General features: G+C 44.4%; 1 protein-coding gene and 1 long non-coding RNA gene across 14 annotated transcripts in view; one reads left to right on the top strand and one right to left on the bottom strand.

The window, feature by feature from the left end:
- The window catches only part of LOC128335964 (uncharacterized), a 132,192-nt gene extending 115,390 nt beyond the window's left edge, over positions 1-16,802 (top strand). The window contains exon 5 of the long non-coding RNA XR_008311791.1: positions 16,722-16,802. This is a non-coding gene — a long non-coding RNA (uncharacterized LOC128335964). The remainder of the gene's footprint in view (positions 1-16,721) is intronic.
- The window catches only part of SBF2 (SET binding factor 2), a 510,140-nt gene continuing 507,660 nt past the window's right edge, over positions 16,789-19,268 (bottom strand). For all 13 annotated transcript variants that reach the window (XM_053274763.1, XM_053274792.1, XM_053274810.1 and 10 more), the window contains one exon: positions 16,789-18,512. In XM_053274763.1, the coding sequence (XP_053130738.1) occupies positions 18,414-18,512 (99 nt within the window). In that variant the 3' untranslated portion in view covers positions 16,789-18,413. The remainder of the gene's footprint in view (positions 18,513-19,268) is intronic.

The following is a 19,268-nucleotide window of genomic DNA, read 5'->3' as shown; positions in this document are numbered from 1 at the left end:
CTGTTAGAAAGACTGGGTGTCCACCTAAGGTTGCCATGCCATCTCCCCCAGATTTCTGGGTATTTACCAGGTTTTAAGCATTTCCCTAGTGCCTGGTTAGCCCATCAGCTTGCCCGGATTCCCAGCTTTCATTAAAAAAAAAACCACACACACCTGAAAAAGCTAAGCTCTAGCCCTTGTAGAAGCAGAGTTCAAGATCAAAACCTGTGGTCGCCATTCTGTTCAACTGCTGGACTTACAGAAAGGCAGGTGAAACACAGGAGCCTGGCTAGGAGAGGTTCACCATAAGTAACCTCCCTGAGGAATGTTGCCTTTCCTTTTGTCAGCAGGGAATCATTATATGACAGTTAAGAGGATAATTTTGATGTAAATCACTGCCTATTTGTATTGTAAAGTTTAAGGCTTTTGGCTTTATAGTGCAATTTATTCTATACATGCCTACTTAGAAGTAAGTATCATTGGTTTCAATCAGTTTTTCTCCCAAGTAAGTAGGTATAGGATTGATTGCAGCCTTAACTGAAAAGTTCAGTGTATGTTTTGTTTTATTGCTGCTATTAATATCTCAAACTTAGCATAGTCTTAATTTATTTTCTATAGATATTTTGTTTTTGTGTGTTTTTAAATTTTGCTTTAAGGCACATGAATTCTCCCTGCCCCTTGCTCTTTTCCAGCCTATACTAGTATTCTAAATCAAAAGGAATCATTTTGGTGTTATATTTTATGTACTTATCTCAGGATCTAAATGGTGACAGTGACAAGGCTCAAGCACGAAAACCTTTATCTCTAGTGCCGGTTTTGTAGGGCCAATTGTAGAATTTAATGGTGATGAAAATGCACTCTGTAATGCTCCTCAGCATGAGCTTTGATTTGGTATCTTCACTGATCTTATTTAGCATGTTCACCTTCACCAATAAATAGCATATTTAAGTTAGCATATTTAAACCAATAAATAGCATATTTATTTACCAATAAATAAATAACATACTTAGGTATTGGAAAATGGAGAGCGGTGGGAGTATGCAGATGGTGAGGAATCCATGTCTGTTAGCTAATATAGCTAATTAGACAAGATTAAAAAACTTAATTTCTATATTAGAAAGTGCTGGGATATAAAATCTGGGTGTTTAATGTTCAGGTAGAGATCCTCCGCAACGATTGTTGGTCGATCTCCAGAGCAAATACAAGTTAACACAGCAGAGCATGCTACTTCTTGACCACACCCACCAGCCTGAAGCAAATACTGCACCCTATGGGGGAGTGGAGGGGCTACATAGGGAGTATATATGAAAAAATACAGTACATCTCTCAGAAACAGTGGGTCATCTCAAAGATTCAGGAGGCACTTGCTGACTGTACCACCTGATGAGCTGATGGGCGAATAACTTTGTTTCACACTAGATAGAAAGCAAGGCTAGAAGGCTTATCCTTTAAGGCCACACTTTCCATGTGCAGGGGATTTTGATAGGAGCATTTTTAAATTAGTGTGCATGCTAGTGCATCTCTCAAGTAGATTGTACCATACACAGCCTTAAATATTTTGAAACTAAGATGTAGCTTACGAAATGCTTATGAAGCCTGTACAGTATGGGTTCTGGTAATGTTTGAAAACCATGTGGGATGGGTGATGATGATGTGGCTCTGTATCTGGCAGGCAGTTCCCTTGTTAAGAAAACACAAAGGCTTCAGCTGCTGAATGGGTTATTCCTAACTCTCAGATTTCTGTATTGGTCCCATATCTGCCTTCAGTCACATAATCAGCAGGTAGAGAAACAAGAATCACTGTTGCAACTTCTATAGTTTTCAGTAAAATATACTTTAAAGTTCCCTAGTGACAGTGGAGACTGAAAACACACCTCACTGGGTAATCATTGTCCTGGGCTTCTCTGGGGCAGGTATACTGCAGCCTATTCTGCTTGCTGGCTTTTCTCTGCTTTTACATTCTAAATTTGCTGCCAATTAACAGCCACCGCCCCCCCCCGGCCTTACCTCTCGAGGGTCGGCTCTGGCCTTACCTCTCGAGGGTCGGCTCTGGCCTTACCTCTCGAGGGTCGGCTCTGGCCTTACCTCTCGAGGGTCGGCTCTGGCCTTACCTCTCGAGGGTCGGCTCTGGCCTTACCTCTCGAGGGTCGGCTCTGGCCTTACCTCTCGAGGGTCGGCTCTGGCCTTACCTCTCGAGGGTCGGCTCTGGCCTTACCTCTCGAGGGTCGGCTCTGGCCTTACCTCTCGAGGGTCGGCTCTGGCCTTACCTCTCGAGGGTCGGCTCTGGCCTTACCTCTCGAGGGTCGGCTCTGGCCTTACCTCTCGAGGGTCGGCTCTGGCCTTACCTCTCGAGGGTCGGCTCTGGCCTTACCTCTCGAGGGTCGGCTCTGGCCTTACCTCTCGAGGGTCGGCTCTGGCCTTACCTCTCGAGGGTCGGCTCTGGCCTTACCTCTCGAGGGTCGGCTCTGGCCTTACCTCTCGAGGGTCGGCTCTGGCCTTACCTCTCGAGGGTCTGAGGCAGACTCAGTTTTATGGTCAAGAAATGGTTAAAGAAGGTCTGCACAAACCAAGCTGCTCTAATTGCAACTTGCTGGCAGCATAATAAACTCCTGTCCACTGTTGGTATGCAGGCAGGGGGCCCCTTGCTATCTGTAGATAACAAACTGCTGGTAGACACTTGCTCAAGGCCACAGCTGCAGGGAGAAGGGGGGGGGAATGCTTAAGTTATAGTTTAGTAGAGAATTGTCGATTGGTAGAATTGTTAAGATGACGATTAAGTGATGCTTACCAATGAGAATTGTACCCACTATATGTAAATTGTTATGTGTATAAAAGGCGAGGCCGCAGTGTGATCAGGGTCTCAGTCTTTGGAAATTATTCCGCTGGGAACATTTGTCGGCAAATAAATAAATCTGCTTTCTCTCACCTTGGTGTCAGTCTCTGTCACAGAACCCGGGGAATTTCTGCTTCAGGTCGGCTCTGGCCTTACCTCTTGAGGGGGTTGCACACAGAAGGTGATGCTGGGGGATGCCTGCTCTACCCCTTGGCCATTGGCCTATGGGGTGCCGCAGGGTTCTATTTTTTCTCCCATGCTGTTTAACATCTAACATAAAACCACTGGGAGAGGTCATCCATAGGCACAGCTGGCAGTAGTGTGCAGGAGTGCCTTTTACCAGCTATGGCTGGTAGGCCAACTGCAACTCTACTTAAAGAAATCAGACCTGTCCTCAGTCACTCATGCACTGGTAACATCCAGATTGGATTACTTTAATGCATTCTACATGGGGCTGCCCTTGTAGATGGTTTGGAAGCTTCAGCTGGTCCAGAATGCTCCTGCAATGATGCTCATGGGTGCTAGTCTCTCCTTGAGGATTACACCTATACTGAAGCAGCTTCACAGGGCTCTTCATTCATCATCTTGAGCCCTGTTCACGGCCTTACCATTGACTCAGATTTGGTTTGCAGGGGCAAGAGACAGGGCTTTCTCGGTTGTGGCCCCTCAGCTATGGAATGCCGTCCCAGAAGAACTATGCCATGCTTCCTCCCTTAGGGTTTTTTTTTAAAGGTCTCAAAACCCATCTGTTTAGAGAGGCTTTAAAAATCTTTTAATGATGAATTGAATGACTTTTTATTTTTTATTTTTTTAAAAAATTAGTATTTTAATTGATTTTATTCTATGGTATGTGTGGTTGTTTTAAACTTTATATTACTTTTACTGTTGTGAGCTGTCCCGAGCAGTATTGCACTGGAGGGGCGGGTATAAATATTTTAAATAAATAAATTAGTCTGCTGGGCTTTCTCTGCTTCTTCATTCATGCCAACTAACAGAACCTGAAATTATTAAGGGGAGCTAATTACATGGGGTTGGGGGAGGTGGTGGATTCATCCAACTTTGCTAACAACTAATGAGGAAGTTGCAGCTCTGACTTGGGTGGGATACTGCTGAGATGGGGGAGCTGAGGAACTCTCTCTTTTTCTGATTCGGCAGGCCTTTGGCGTATGAGGTGGCTGCAGCTCTGATTTGGGGGGATACTGGAGGGGGAACTCTTTATCTTCTGCTACCATCTCTAGTGATCTTGAGAGTAGTGTAGAGTGTGAGGGAGCGGAAGGCAAGCATGGAAGCCGTGCTTCTTGAGTCTCTCCCATGTTCCTAAAGGGAGAAGACCCTGAGCTGGGAGGCCAAGAAGATGAAGATAGGAGAAGAGCAAGAGGGGGTTAGCTAAGAATTGTGGGGAAAGTAAAGTGCCTTTTACTTGGGGTGGGGGCTCTGATCTTATGGTAAGGTGAAGTAAAGTTGCACCGTCAAGTCGGTGTCAACTCCTGGCAACCACAGAGCCCTGTGGTTTTCTTTGGTAGAATACAGGAGGGGTTTAATGTTGCCATCTCCTGCACAGTATGAAATGATGCCTTTCAGCATCTTCCTGTATCACTGCTGCTCGATATAGGTGTTTTCCATGTTCTGGGGAACATACCAGTGGGGATTCGAACCAGCAGCCTCTTGCTTACTAGGCAAGTTAATTCCCCACTGTGACATTAGGTGGCACTTCAGCTAAAAAAATATCAGGCAGATCTATGGCACCACTTAAATTATAGCAGGGATACAACAACCCTACAACACCCACCAACCTGGCCAAGAAAGATTCCCTCTGCCTTGGAATCCCTGCTCTTTAATTCTGGACATATGGAGGGAGGATACTCTGCACTGCAGTTAACAGTAATGCAAGAAACACAGTTCTGCAGTTTATGGTGGAAGGAAGAAAAAGCCCAAGAATAACTAACAATGGTGCCAACACATATGCAGAGTGCCCCAGAGGAGAACAGTTCCCCCACTCCAGCAGTATCCCACCCAGGTCAGAGCTGCAACCTCCTCATTAGCTGTTAGCAAAGTTGAAAGGATCCCCCACCTCCCCCTCCATGTAATTTGCTCCCCTTAATAATATCACAGTGCCCCCAAGTCCCAACCTGGAGAGGCAACCCAAAAAGATACCATGGCCGATACTATCGAAAGCTGCCGAGAGAGCTAGGAGAAGCCAGACTGGAAAGGATTCAAGTGGGACTGGGATGGGAGTAAAAGGTTAAACTTCAGTTTCCTACTGTGCAGCAGTCCTGATCTTGACCAGCCTCCTATAGCCACTATTGACACCAACAAGTCAAGCACAGCAGTATTGGGCGCTTCTTCTTGTATGTAGTGTGACCATGATGAATACTCCTGACTAATGCTAACCTTGTGGTCTTGAGGATCTCAGTTCTGGCAAATTTTATTTGGTTGATATGTCTAAACTTTCGTTTGTATGACTCCTCCCCAGATCCTGTAAATTCTGATCCCCATGGGAGGGGCAAGTTATCACAACTTTAAAAAATGATTAAATTGTTACTGAGGCAGTGTGGAACTAGACACAAAGAAAGAGCCTTCAGGAGTATGAATTAACTCCTCCTGTTACATTTTGGATAGATGTAAAGCATCTATCCAAAAGCATATTTAATCTTTCAGTGGTTATAATTCAATTCACATAATTGGACATCCTCACAATTAACTGTTTCTATGCTCAGAGAAGAGGAAAGGAAGTGGTATTGTGAATTTATGAAAGAAAGCCCAAGGGGGTTGGAAGATGCTAGCGTTTGCTAAATAGCAAGGAGGAAATAAGAAGCACCTTCTTGGAACTGGTGCGGGGATCCTGTGAACACATTCTTTTGCTTTGAGAACTTAAAAACCAACCTGATACAGGAGCTCTGCTGCTCTACCCCAATTAAGACTTTGACCCTTTTGTTTATTTCCCTGGTTTATTAGAGGTTCGTTGCTGGGTTGTAAAGCTCCAAATATGGATGTTTCAATATTGTCAAGCAGAGCCAAAGGTACAGTGTGGTGCTTTACAGCTGATGTTTGTCTAATAAAGGTGCAGCTCTATTTTGCACTGGAACATGGAAGGAAACTTGTACAGAAAGAGACATGGAGGTGGGAAAGGCACAATTATTAAAATGTAATGCTGAAAAACAGTAAGACCCTTACATGAATGACCCTTACAGAAAAACAAGTGGTTTCAACCCTCAAGCCTCGACAACAGTGATAGCTTTCCTCCCATTGATTCATTCATATGTGCCAGGCAAACTTTCCCTCAAATAGCATGCCAAGAATAATCAGGTCTGCTCCTGTTGCTACCTAAATGCTTTACCTGGCACTTCTGAAACCAGAAATAGTTTCAGGGTGAGGCCTATCTGCCAGCAGAATTATACCCATTGTGCCAGTTGACATCAGTGGAATTCTTGTGCCAAATTCTGCCAGTTCCAGAGACAAAAGTGCTGACTTACACGATAGGGTCACACTCCAAAAAGAAAAGTGTAAGTGATCATCCTTATTGCCATTAATGCAATTTAAAACAAACCGTCTCTATTTGAATATGGAATGCGTATGATGAGCAGAGTTACGCAGCCACTTTTGGAATCACCCATGCTGCTGCAGGTGTCTAAAACAATGCCTGGAATGTTGCACAAGAACACTCTTGCACCCAGACTTTCAATTGTGCAATTGCACGTATGTGATGATGCTTCCATGACTTCCACTGGCAATATTGTCACACACATGTGATTGGTCAATTTTAAGTATTAATTCAAGAGTCCTCTTGCACAATGCCACAGGTGTTTTAGAATAAGACCCTACCAAAGACAACTAAAGGGTTCTGTGGTCGTCAGGAGTCGACTCTGACTCAATGGCACACTACACTTTACTTTTACATTAATGGAACTTTTGTTCACTAAATTGCATCTTGCTCTGTCTGAAAGGCTCGTATTTAGAATTGGTAGTTACTGGTCTAGTCTGCATTCACCAAATGCCAGTTCAGACTATGTCTTTTCCACAGAGCCCCTGGTGGTGCAGTGGTAAAACTGCCGCCCTGTAACCAGAAGGTTACAAGTTCGATCCTGACCAGGGGCTCAAGGTTGACTCAGCCTTCCATCCTTCCGAGGTCGGTAAAATGAGTACCCAGAATGTTGGGGGCAATATGCTAAAATCATTGTAAACCGCTTAGAGAGCTTCGGCTATACAGCGGTATATAAATGTAAGTGCTATTGCTATTGCTATTGCTATAACACAATGTCAAAAAATAATTCTATGAAAATGACACTGTATATCCCAATATCTGATTAGCCAAAATTATTTGGCAGCCCTGCTTGCTAGCCATATAAACAAGGCTGCAATGTACTCTCGAATATAATTTAAAGTAGCGAAAAGAATGCAAAGCATGGAAGGATGATTAAACTAGGATAAAGGCGAACATGGCTAAAGTTCATCAAGTGAGAGCAGGGACTAATATTTGCAAAGCATTCTTGGTAAATACTCTCCTGTACTTCATCATCATGCAGTGGAATTATTAAAACTGAATCTAATAATCAAGTGGTGTTATTTTTTGGATGCTATATTAAAAATCAAAACAGCAAAAGTGGGAAACAGTACAGTATTATGTTGCTGTTTAAGAATGTGGTCAGAGAGTTACGCTGGCTCATGTGGTAGCCAAATGTTTGGAAAGAAATGAGCATCATTTAGGCAGGTGGCCAGGCGGAAGGTGTGATAGTTATTCTCGGTATGAATAGGGATTTTTAAAACTCCAGCTCCGTACTTTAGCTCTCTAAAGTGAGCATTTAGTAATCATGTGCTGGCAAAATACTTGCGTGATTACCGATCTGAAATTTAAGAACTGTTGGTGCAGTCATTTCTGTAAAGCTCAAGGACAAAAGAACCACAAATGAAGATATTTGTGGGTATTTGTGGCTGAACATAATGGGTATCATCCAGACTAGTACTTTCATAGACATTTTCACTCAAGCAAGGGGGAAGGGGGTGACTTCTGTTGACCCCCTTCTTCCCTCTGCAGTCCCCTAAAAATATGACCATGAGGGTTCCCTTAGGAGTAGGGTGTTTTTTTAAATGCAGGAGTTAGCAGATGGAAGAGAGAACTGGCTGAAATTGTGTACTAGAATGGTAGTACATATGCTGGTGACCTCCAGGCTTGACTACTGTAATGCACTTGACGTGTGGCTGCCTTTGTACATAGTTCGGGAGCTACAACTGGTACAGAATGTGGCAGCCAGGTTGGGCTCTGGGACAACATGAAGGGACCATAACACAGATTCTGAAAGAATTGCACTGGCTACCAGTATGTTTCTGAGTGAAATACAAAGTGCAGGTCATAACCTATAAAGCCCTGAATGACTTAGATCCAGGGTATTTAAGAGTGCGCCTTCTGTCATGGATCCTGCTGCCTATTAAGATCATCTGGGGAGGTCTGGTTACAGTTGCCACAGGTTCGTCGGAGGGGGTGGGGGGATTTTGGTGCCAGGCAGCCACTGTGGCTGGCCCAGGGCTTTGGAATGCACTCCCTGTCAAAATAAGAGCTTCTTCATCACTGATTGCTTTTAAAAAGACACTTAAGACACACCTATTTTCTCAGGCTTTTAATTAAAATTAATTCTAAATTGTTTAATTTTTTTATCCTGTGAAATTATTTTATTTCACTCTGAATTGCTTATTTTTGTTCTGTGAAAGTGTTTTGCTTGTTTTTGTTTTTATATTTTAATTTGAATTGTGTACACTGCCTGGAGATGTATATATCAGGTGGTATATAAATATGATAAATAAATCTACAATTTGTGGAAGTGTAGTCTGAATGTAATTCACTGTGAGTTCAAGAAGGCCAGAGGTGCCATTCTGAATGGACCTCCAGGTAGAAGTCTGGGTGCCCGCTGGATCTGGGCTCCCCAAACTCTGTTTCTTGCTGCCCTGCCACCACCTGCCTGGCAGGAATCTTTCAGTACTGCTAGGAGGCCAAGTGCATCTCTTTTCCAAGGGCAGGGCAGCAGGCTGCAGACTGAGTATGCCTGTGTGCGCCTCTGTACTTCCCTGCCTTGTTGCTGTGGCGTTGCCCTGCCCTACTGCCTGCACCTACCAAAGTGGAGTTATACCTCCCCACTATGCAGCTGGTTCCTTCCAGCCCCCCAAACTGGGGAGGAATGCTGCCAGTTTGGCAGATGCAGATGGTGGGGTGGAGGGGAAGGAACGTCATGGCAGCGAAAACTAGCCCTGCACATGGGGAGGAATGCTACCACTTTGGGTGGCAGGAGAAAGGCAAAACCATGGCAGCAGGGTGGGGTGGGGGGGAGGCTGTGCCTTGACTACTGGAGGATGGGGATAGGAGAAGATCCATGGTGTCTTCCCTCCCCACTCGCTGGGGCGGTTTCCCATCACTACATTCCTTCCCCCCATTCCACTCACTGAAGAGTTTCTCCCTGGTTGTGCTTTGCTTCTCCCCCACCCCTACCTTTGCTGGGGTTAGTTATTTCCCACTCCTGGGCTCCAGACAGAAGGGAGAGTGACTGCACTGTTCATGCACAATTTGGTATCTGCAGGTCAGTGGGAAGTGTCCAATTCAGAATTCCTTCTAAAAATATCCCCCCACTCCGCCTGCAATGTTCCAACCTTTCCTTGAGCATATTTTGGTGGGGAAAGTAGTGTATTCAGCTAATTTAAGTGGTATGATTGAATCTGTGTTTTCACTGCTATTTAAATATTCGCAGAAACAATGGTGATAAATGCCTCTGTTTTCACAAACACTTGTGGATTGCAATATTCATAGTGCCTATGCTATGATGTAATGGTATCATACTATGATATAAGTTTCAGGCCACAATTGAGTTTGGATAATCCTTTTGTAACAAAGATGGTCTGAGAGTGCAAGCTTCTTGCTTGACATTTTATAGTCATGTTATTTGTAATAAGATGCCCTTATATTGGGAATTTTTTGGAGGTATTTTCATTTAAAACATGACTACAACTGAGATAATAACTGAGTTATATATATTTTTGGAAGATTGTATTTTGGAGCATTAGGACCAGTGTTGTCACTTTTCAAAGACTTCTCTACTGGACAACAACTAACATCAAAACGGAGGTTACCAGGTCACTCTTGTGGATTTGTGGACTTGTTTGCAACAGACTATATTACTCTCCACACAATGGACTTTACCATTTCTCCAATGCAATATATATTTAGTTTCTTCTGTATGATTTCCAATTGCTATCTTTTGTTTTTCCCCTGAGTAGGAGATCCTCAGGATGGGTAGTGAACTGAGCATGCTCGAGACAGAACTGGACCATGTGACTTGTTTGTGGGCATAGTCTCCTCCTAACCCCAGTTCCAGTTCTGTCTTACTCGGGATAGGATGTTTTAGGAGAGAGCTCATGCAGTTAAGTCTTTTCTTCAGTTTGTTTTATTTATTCTCCTTAATGACCAGCCTCTTGGCTATTGAGGGAGACAGGAGTCACAACTCTTCGGACTGTTCCTGCCTGGTGGTTCTCTAAGATTTCCCTCCCCTTCCTCTCTGCTTTGCGTTTGCAAGGGTGGGGAAGGGAGCTGCCTCTATTTGGAGCCAACAGACAAACAGATAAGATTTCCTACTCAAGTTAACCCTTTTAGCTTGCATTCGGCTTGATTGGCTACTTACCAAAGTATTTGCATTTGTTTGGAAGGGTCCTGGTCAGCACGGCAATGGAGTTTGCTCACTCAGAGGAATTCTTTCAGGCTCCGTGTCGGAGGTTCAGGCTTCTCAGCTGCTGCTGCTCCTGGGCAGCGTGTTCTCTCTGCTCTCGTTGTTGCCGCGCCTTAGCCCAGCATGACTGCTTCAGCTTCCCCCTTGACTGCAGCCGTGGCACAGACAATGGGGATGGGGACCTTGGGGCGGCACTTAGCCAAAGCCCCAAGAGGTCCAGGCGCATTGGACACCAAGAAATAGAGGCGCCAGCCTGAGTGAGTCCTTCCAGCGTCTGAAAGGGCACAAAGTACGTTTAAGGGAGCGCCTGTTGATTCAGGCGGCCGGCTGTAAATCAAAAGTGAAAGCAACCAAATGGCGCCAAGTGGAAGGCTGAATCAAACAAGTGCCTTCGCTTTGAGGGAGGCGACTGGAGCCCGGTGGGCACTATCCCGGCGTCTAATCCTCTGGCCATTGGGGCCCCAGCGTTTGCGGGGGAACCGGCTGGTCCGCGCATTCGCTCCACGCTGCATGATGGATCGCCCACACTGTCCCCGCACAGCCTCAGCAGACCTTTTCTCACCCAGGATTCTCAATGGCTGCGTGAGTTTTTTCGGAGCAGTGGGAGGAAAGTGGTCTTGTGGCAGCATGCATGAGTTTTTCCCCCTTTGCAAAGCAGGGTCCACCCTGGTTTGCATTTGAATGGGAGACTGAGCGCTGCAAGATATAAAAGTTTTCCATTGAGCCACCTACAGCCCCACTTGCTACTTCTCTGGCAGGGCCCTTACCAGTTCTGCGGGGGCCTCACCCCTTACACACAGGGACACGTGTGACTCTCAGTTCGTTCCAGGACAGGGACCCAAGCCCAGGCGGGCACCCAACAGAGTGAGCGGTGGCCAGTGGGGAGGTTGTTCTCACCCTCGCCTGAACCCAGCCCATGGCTTGAGGTTTTTTCCTCTGTACGAGCGTGGTTGGTGTATGCCCAGATTTTTTGCCACACAAAACCAAGAGAAGGCGCAGGGATTTTTCTCCTCTTCCTCCCACCCTCGCAGGGGGGACAGGAGTTGTTAACGCTCCAGGCTCCCCAGTGGAGCCAGTGTGGTGTAGTGGTTAGAGTGCTGGACTAGGACCGGGGAGACCCAAGTTCAAATCCCCATTCAGCCATGATTCTGGCTGGGTGACTCTGGGCCAGTCATTCTCTCTCAGCCTAACCTACTTCACAGGGTTGTTGTGAGAGAGAAATTTAAGTATGTAATACACCACTCTGGGCTCCTTGGAGGAAAAGCGGGATATAAATGTAATAATAGTAATAAAGGCAGCCTTCCGGTCTGGCACCAGGTCAACTTGCACCATTCCCCTTTTCCCTTCCCCCCAGTCACCTCAAGAGGTGCAGCCGGGAATGCTTGATTAACAAGCAGAAGGGTGCCAGCTCGAATCCCCGCGGGTAGCTATACAGGTGCCAGCAATTTACGAAGAGCCTGAAAGGCATCACCTCATACCCTCCCCTTCCCCAAAGACCGGGGAGGCCTACAGCCCAGTTACCACCTGACCATCCGTCAGAAAAGGGGGCTCCTCACAATCTCTGCCTCTGGACCCTACTGGGCCATTGGAGCCAGACAAGGAGGAAGGGGAATTATCAGGGGAGGATGTGACGCCGCCCATTTCTAACTCTGCCAGACCTTTTTCCTCAGCAGAACTCAAAGGTTTTACTATCTAAGGCACAGCGCACAATCAGTGATGTCTCCTCATCGGAAACTGCAGAGTTGTCTTCGCCCCTTGACCAACAGGTTTTCCCTGCAGCTGATCCAGTAATATCCACTGTTACGCCCCCCTCCCCCCATTTTGCAGGGTGATGTGTGCAGAATCAGCGCCCAGCCTCGGCCAAACCGATGGGTGTCCTCCCCAAGAAACATTTCCAGTCCCAGGGGACCTCTCAAAACCTTTGGCCACGCCTAAGGTTGTCCCTTCCGGGGGCTCAATTGGTCTCCTACACTCATAGGACAGGGACCTCTCTAGCCCCAGGAGGACAGGCGCTGACACTCCCTTCTCTTGAAGGTCCGAGACGCCTTCAGCCACATCCCTCAAGATATCCACGACCAACCCCATCTTGCTCGGGCATTCAACTCTGGACCAAGGCGCTGTTCAAGATGGTCCCTCCCGACCGGCCTAAGGTTTCACCAGGGCATTAACTAAATGGCCAAGACCGCTGCTCTTAGGGCCGAGTCTAGCTTAGATTGTACACAGTCGGGCCATAGTGGTGGGCGTGGCTGACAGGTCATCTTGGCTTAAGACCTGAAATGCTGATGATAATTCTAAGTTTCCTTTGATTTCTGCTCCATTTGTGGGAGCTGACCCTTTTGGTCCCACTTAGACCCAGTTTTTTGGTCAAAACGTGGGATAAGAGTAGGCTATGCCTTCTCCATACAGAGCCAAATGGGTCCCTCCGTAGTTGGTCCGGTTCCTTTCACCCTTACAGGCAACACTACTTCACACTGATTCCAGTAGTACAGCTCTCTGCCTGGAGGCTGAGTGCGTGAACTTAGTGGCCAAGGCCACAAAGATGCTTTTTATTTTTGTCAGGAGAAGATCCAGATTTCGTAATAATGTATTATATAGGAAAGTACAACAGGGTGGTATTGGAGTTCCAAATTTAATGGCCTTCTATGAAGCCTCACATCTTAGGGATATTTTGTGGTTAATAGTAGACCCAGAAAAGTTCTGGGTGAAGATGGAAGTTCCTGAAGAACATCTTGGTAATTTCAACAACCAGTTATTGATATTTGAATTTATTAAGAGTTCTAAATCTGTTACAAATCCACTTTAAGAACCACCTTTAAGATCTGGGGGATTTGGCATAACATTTTTGCCTTCCCATATTCCCCCTTGTTAACCATTTGTAGTCATCCCAAATTTCCAATGTTTGACTCACCTTCCTGATTACTTGATGTCTGTGAGGTGTCACAAATAGATTAAAGGATTTTTATTATTTGGATAAGCCAATTGATTAGAACCATTTCGGGAGAAGTGTATGAATAAGCATCACTCTTGGTTAAATTTTCTTCAGTCTCACTCCTTTATTTTACATCCTGATATAGTTAAGCAAGCTAATAGGAGTTTGACTATGTTTGTGGAATTAATATTAAATGCTTCAGAAGACTCTAAGGGCCTGATTTCTAGATTATATGAGATTTTAATAAGCCAATCATTTGATTCATGAATTGGCCTTAAGTTGGCTTGGGAAAATGACCTACAGCAAACTATTAGCAACTTACTATGGAAAGGAATACTGAAATGGAAGCTGGCGTTTTCTACCTCTTCCTGAATTAGAGAGTATTTTGTTAAGCTCTCTCTCAGGTGGTATTTGACCCCTTCTAGAGCACCCCACATCAATCAGAGTTAGTCCCCATTATGTTGGAATGGCTGTTGTGATAGGGGTACATACTTCCATTTATGATGGTCTTGTTCTGCTTTTGGACGGAGTTGGCTCTATTATATATATATTTTTGGAAGTTAGTTTGACATTATCATCTAAGGATCTAATAGTTTTTATGTTAATTGAGGCTGGATTATCCATTGCACTACACTGGAAGCATAAAACTATGTCTTTGACTTCTTGTCACCAGTCTTTGTGGCACATTGCCATATCTGGGAAAAATTGACTCATATTATTCGTCTTTGAACAGGTCAGGCTAATTCTCCTGATTTTTCTTTATGATCTGGTCAGTTTTATTCTGTTCACAAATCAAGATAATTTTAGTTATTCTCCTCCATCTAAATATTTACATATCTGGAAGGATGGTTAATGGCTCTTTTTATGTATCGGTCTTACTATTATGTGTATGTATTGTCTTATTAAAATAAGAAAGAAAGAGAGAAAGATACTACCACCAGGTCCAGAACATCATTCTGGCTTCAGACACCAATCAACCAATCGAATACGTATATCAGGCCTCCTGGCTCGCCTTCTGCAGAGGGTTGATCTCACAGAGAGAGATCCACTCCCCACAGGGGTGCCTGAGGTCCTCACCTTTCTCCAGGCCGGCCTAGACCTTTCCCTGCAACCAAGCACCCTGAGGCACCAAGCCTCCTCACTGGCCTCGGTTCTGCCCCTTTTTTCTTCCACTGACTTGGGCCAACCGACCCTGCGCCCACACACATACAGATTCCTGGGGGAGCGACAAGCCTGTCTCCTCCTCTAGTCGGGCATTCTTGATCTGGAACTTCAACTGAGTTCCTAAACGCTCTCACGAAGGACCCCTTTGAGCCCATTGCTACCTTTCCACTGACGCTCTTGTCTTATAAGGCCCTCTTCCTGGTAGCTATTACCTTGGCTCAAGGATTTCTGAGCTAGGCGCCCTCTTGGCACGGAAGGTACTGCATATTGCACCTTCTAGCTAGACGCAGTGCATCATCGCCTGAACACCACCTCCCTCCCAAAATGTTAGTTCCCTCCTTCACAGATCCAGAGTTGCCGTTCTTCCTTCATTCTGCCTTTCCCCTGTCCAGCCAGGGGAATGATTGTGGCACAAGCCTGATGGGCCCAGGGCTTGGCGTTCATCTATCCATCGCACCTGACCAGACACATTCACAAGTCCGACACCCTCCTTGTCTTTTTCCATCTCTCCTCTTTGGGGAACAGAGTTTCTAAAGGCACCTCGATTGGCAGGATCGGATCATGCATTTGCCTGGCCTACTTGGATCTCAACACTCGGTTCATGGCACGGTCGACCAGAAGCGCAGCTACCTTTGCGGCCTTTTTTCAGCCCATCCCACTATTGGGGATCTGCAGGGCAGCAGCCACCGGGCCTTCCACTGTTCCGTTCCCCTAGGCACTGTAAGGTTCTGGCCACTCTGTGGCACAGGCAGCCTTGGTGTACACGGTGCTTTGACAAGGGGTTTGAATACATCCTACCCATCCCAGGGATTCTTGTCTGCAGCTTGGGCACGTCCCATCCCGAGGATTTCCTACTCGGGGAAAAAAGGAACATTGGTCTTACCGTGAAGGATTCTTTTTCCCTGTAGTAGGAGATCCTCAGCCCCACCTGGATGTATTTTCGGGAAGTAGGGATGCACAGATGGTTAACGGAGCCAACTGGAGGATGGGCCCGGTCGGGGACGGAGGCAGCCTTCAGGAGTAGATTCTTAGGCTGTTTTTTGCACTTTATGCTATTCTCTAACCTCTCGTCCGAGTTCTTCCCACTTTCTTCGTTACCTATAGCTTACAGAGTACTTACACAGAGTTCTCTCCACTCGACATACCACCTCGCTCAACAGCCCTGGAACTGGGGTTAGGAAGAGACTATGCCCACAAACAAGTCACATGGTCCAGTTCTGTCTCGAGCATGCTCAGTTCACTACCCATCCTGAGGATCTCCTCCTACAGGGAAAAGGAACTCTTCACGGTAAGACCAATGTTCCTTTTATCTTGGGCTGAGAATATATTTGATTATAAAATTATACTGGAACATGTTGTTGCATGCTCTTTATTGTATGGTTTGTGTATAGTATGGTGGGGATTCTATTGTTTCTTATTTGCTTGATTTAAGAGATCCCAATACACATTATTTATCTTTTATTTTTAAAATTACATCATCTGTCTTACAATCGTCAAAATCCTTGGTGGCAAATTAGAGGAACTTTGAGAGATCTCTATGAAACTGTGAAGTAGCAAGGTGTAGGGAGGGGGGCAACAAAGAAGATAAGCAAATGAATGGATGAACCATAGATTAATTGTTTTTCAAAACGCTAATAATAGATGTAGAGGCAGGACAGTATCTAGCAAGAGGAAGACTGAAACATTTGAAAATTGGGGGCATCATCATAACACAGGTACTAGGCTTACCACAAAGTATTAACTTGCATGCAAAGAAACCAGTAATGGTGTACAAATGTGGTTAGGAAATAAGCTGGTGATGTAGATTGTACAATTTACTTGTGCTATTCTCCCTGCCCCCATACAATTCATGCACATAACACTGTGCAGCTATGCCCTTACTGTGTCTGTATTTCAGTTTAGTGTGGAAGGCACAATTTTGAGCACATGTTGATTTGGTAATATAAAGAGCCCTGTCACTTCTTGGAATGTGCATGTTTCTCTTTGTAGAAATGTCACCAGAAGTGCCATAGAAAGGTTAAGAGGCTGGCATAATAACCTACTGCTGAGTATGTTATTTCTATACTTTAACCATATTCATATGGCACATGTTTAATTTATTCATATTGCACAGAATGGTGGTCAGCGGAACTAAACTGGAGGATGTGAGAGCACGTCTTCTACACCATGAAAAGACAATGTTTTCTTATGAAGGATCTTTATTACAGGTTAGTTAGCATACACTAGTTATGTAACATACATAAAAATTATTAAAACTGCGTAGGTATAACAGTATGTAGTGTAGTGTACATTTTCAAACAACATTAAAACAAACAGGATCAATATTTTACAAAGTACATATAAAAGTACTTCATATACAAAGAAAAGTACATGAATGTGCAAACACCATTTTTCACAAGTGGTGGTTTATCAGCTGAAAATGCTAGAAAAATCCTTCATTCCTTGTTTTTTTTTTGGAACTCCAAATGTATTAAGACACACATTTCCTATTTTGTGTACAATGTGAAATCTGTATTCACTATTTACTAAAAAAAATAGTGGTTTTAAAAAAGAGTAAACAATTTCAGTAACTAAAATCCTATAAATGTCAATTTGGTTAGTTTAATATTAACTTACAAGCAATGTTACTAAACACTAGAAAATACTCACTAGTATATACAGACTCTGACATATTAGATATTTAACATATTAGTAATTAAAACAAAGCCACAACATTTTAATTATCTGCACTCCACACTCAAAGTCATCACAGGTTGCAACAAGTCAAACTTGTATTAATTTTGGACTGTAAAAAAATTTCTCAAAGGTTTTAAAGATGAACAAGCACAATGTTAGCAAATGTAAAAAATCTAAACACTCTTCCAATTCATGTGCAAAAAGGTTTTAAAGTATCAAATCACATCTATTAAGCCCAATTATGTACATATTTATCACCTGTAATTGCTGTTATCCAGCTAGCATTTTGCTATAAATAATTTACTTCTGTCCTTCAAAATGTCTGTTTTCAAGGATTTCAGTGCAAGTGTTTGTTTTGTTTAGTGCATTTATCATTGTGTTATTTCATTTTACATTGAGCAGAACAGCACATACGTTAATATACAATGTTTATATTTCTTAGGCTTTTCTTTGACCCAGGTCTGAATGTTTAAGAAGTTTCTTATTCTATTTTGTTTTCCATCATTCTACTGCAGCAGGCAAAGAGAATACAAAGTAAAAATGAGGCATTCCTTAGTTAATTAGTAGAAAAATGGCAAGAGATCAGGGAACAACTAGTATAGATGAAACAGTTCCTTACACTTGTTTGGAGTTCTAAATTTAATTACCTTAAAACTTTCTGTAATGCAAATTATTGGTTTCCAAAATTGCAAATTTTGAAGATGCTCTCCAATTAAAAAGCTACTAGCCTGAAATTATTCCGAAGCAGGAAACTTGTGGGAGAGTTACTGAATTGTTTTGGAAATTGTATCCACCAATGTTCAGTATTATTCAGATGGAACAGTGCTGACTTTAGAAAGAAGAACAGTTTGAAGAGAGCAACATACCCCTAGGACACCAGCTCACCTAGCTTGGAATTCTGTTCAAGAGGAAAAAACCCTATCTCGGTAAAGAAGTTATTGATTTTGAGTGATCTCCATGTGGGGAAAGAGTCATTATAAAAGTTAGCTATTTAAGGAAAGAAGATATTTGAAGCATTTATGGCTGAAATATAAGGCGGCTTGATCTGCAAGAGCAATCCAAAGTTAACTTTCTCTCACATATGGAAAGGTTTTCCTTTCTGCTGTTGGCAGTGGAATGAGATTCCTTATTATGCATCTGAAATGCAGCTCTGTATCCTGTCAATCCATTGCTGGGCACTTTGTGCATCCTGGGCACAAAAATTATATACACGTTTACTCGTCTTCAGCTACAAATGAAAATGAGAATATAAAGTTATATATTTAAAATGCAGCTTCCAGACTTGTTATAAGCATGTGCTATGGCCAACTTACACTATGGCCAACTTGAGCGGCTTATTTATTACAAAGATTGTGCCGTTGAGTTGGTGTCAACTCCTGGTGACCACAGAACCATGTGGTTTTCTTGGTAGAAGACAGGAGGGGTTTACCATTGCCAGTTCCTGCACAATCTGAGATGATGCCTTTCAGCACCTTCCTATGTTTCTGCTGCCCAGTATAGGTGTTTCCCATAGTCTGGGAAACATACCAGCAGGGATTCGAACTGACAGCCTCTTGCTCCCTAGGCAAGTTGCTTCCCTGCTGTGCCATTAGGTGGCTTAAGTGGGGTGGGGGAGGGACAAATGTCCCTGAGCTGTTGAGGTCCAGGTACCCAGCCAGTGAATGAACGGCTCGTTGGCTGGGAGTGCCAGGTTGTACTTCTGGGTTTCAATGCTGGTCATGCCCCTTGTGCCAGCATCAGCACAGGGGCCATCATCAAACCCAGAAGTGCAGCCTGTTGCTGCTCCCAGTTGCTGAAGCACCCCAAAGAACTGCTTGCTAACGGGGAGAGGGGCAGTGATGGGCAGTGTGGCTGTGCTCCAATGCCAGCCTTGCCCCCGCCCCAACATGCTGGGGCAGGCACAAGGGGCATGACTGGCATCCAAACTCAGAAGTGCAGCCTGTCGCCCTCCCCAACAGGTAGATGGCAGGGGGAAGGTGGCAGT

Source organism: Hemicordylus capensis, chromosome 1, assembly GCF_027244095.1.
Source record: "Hemicordylus capensis ecotype Gifberg chromosome 1, rHemCap1.1.pri, whole genome shotgun sequence".
Taxonomy (NCBI): Eukaryota; Metazoa; Chordata; class Lepidosauria; order Squamata; family Cordylidae; genus Hemicordylus; species Hemicordylus capensis.
The sequence above is the reverse complement of the archived record's forward strand: the minus strand, read 5'-3'. Positions and strand labels throughout refer to the sequence as shown.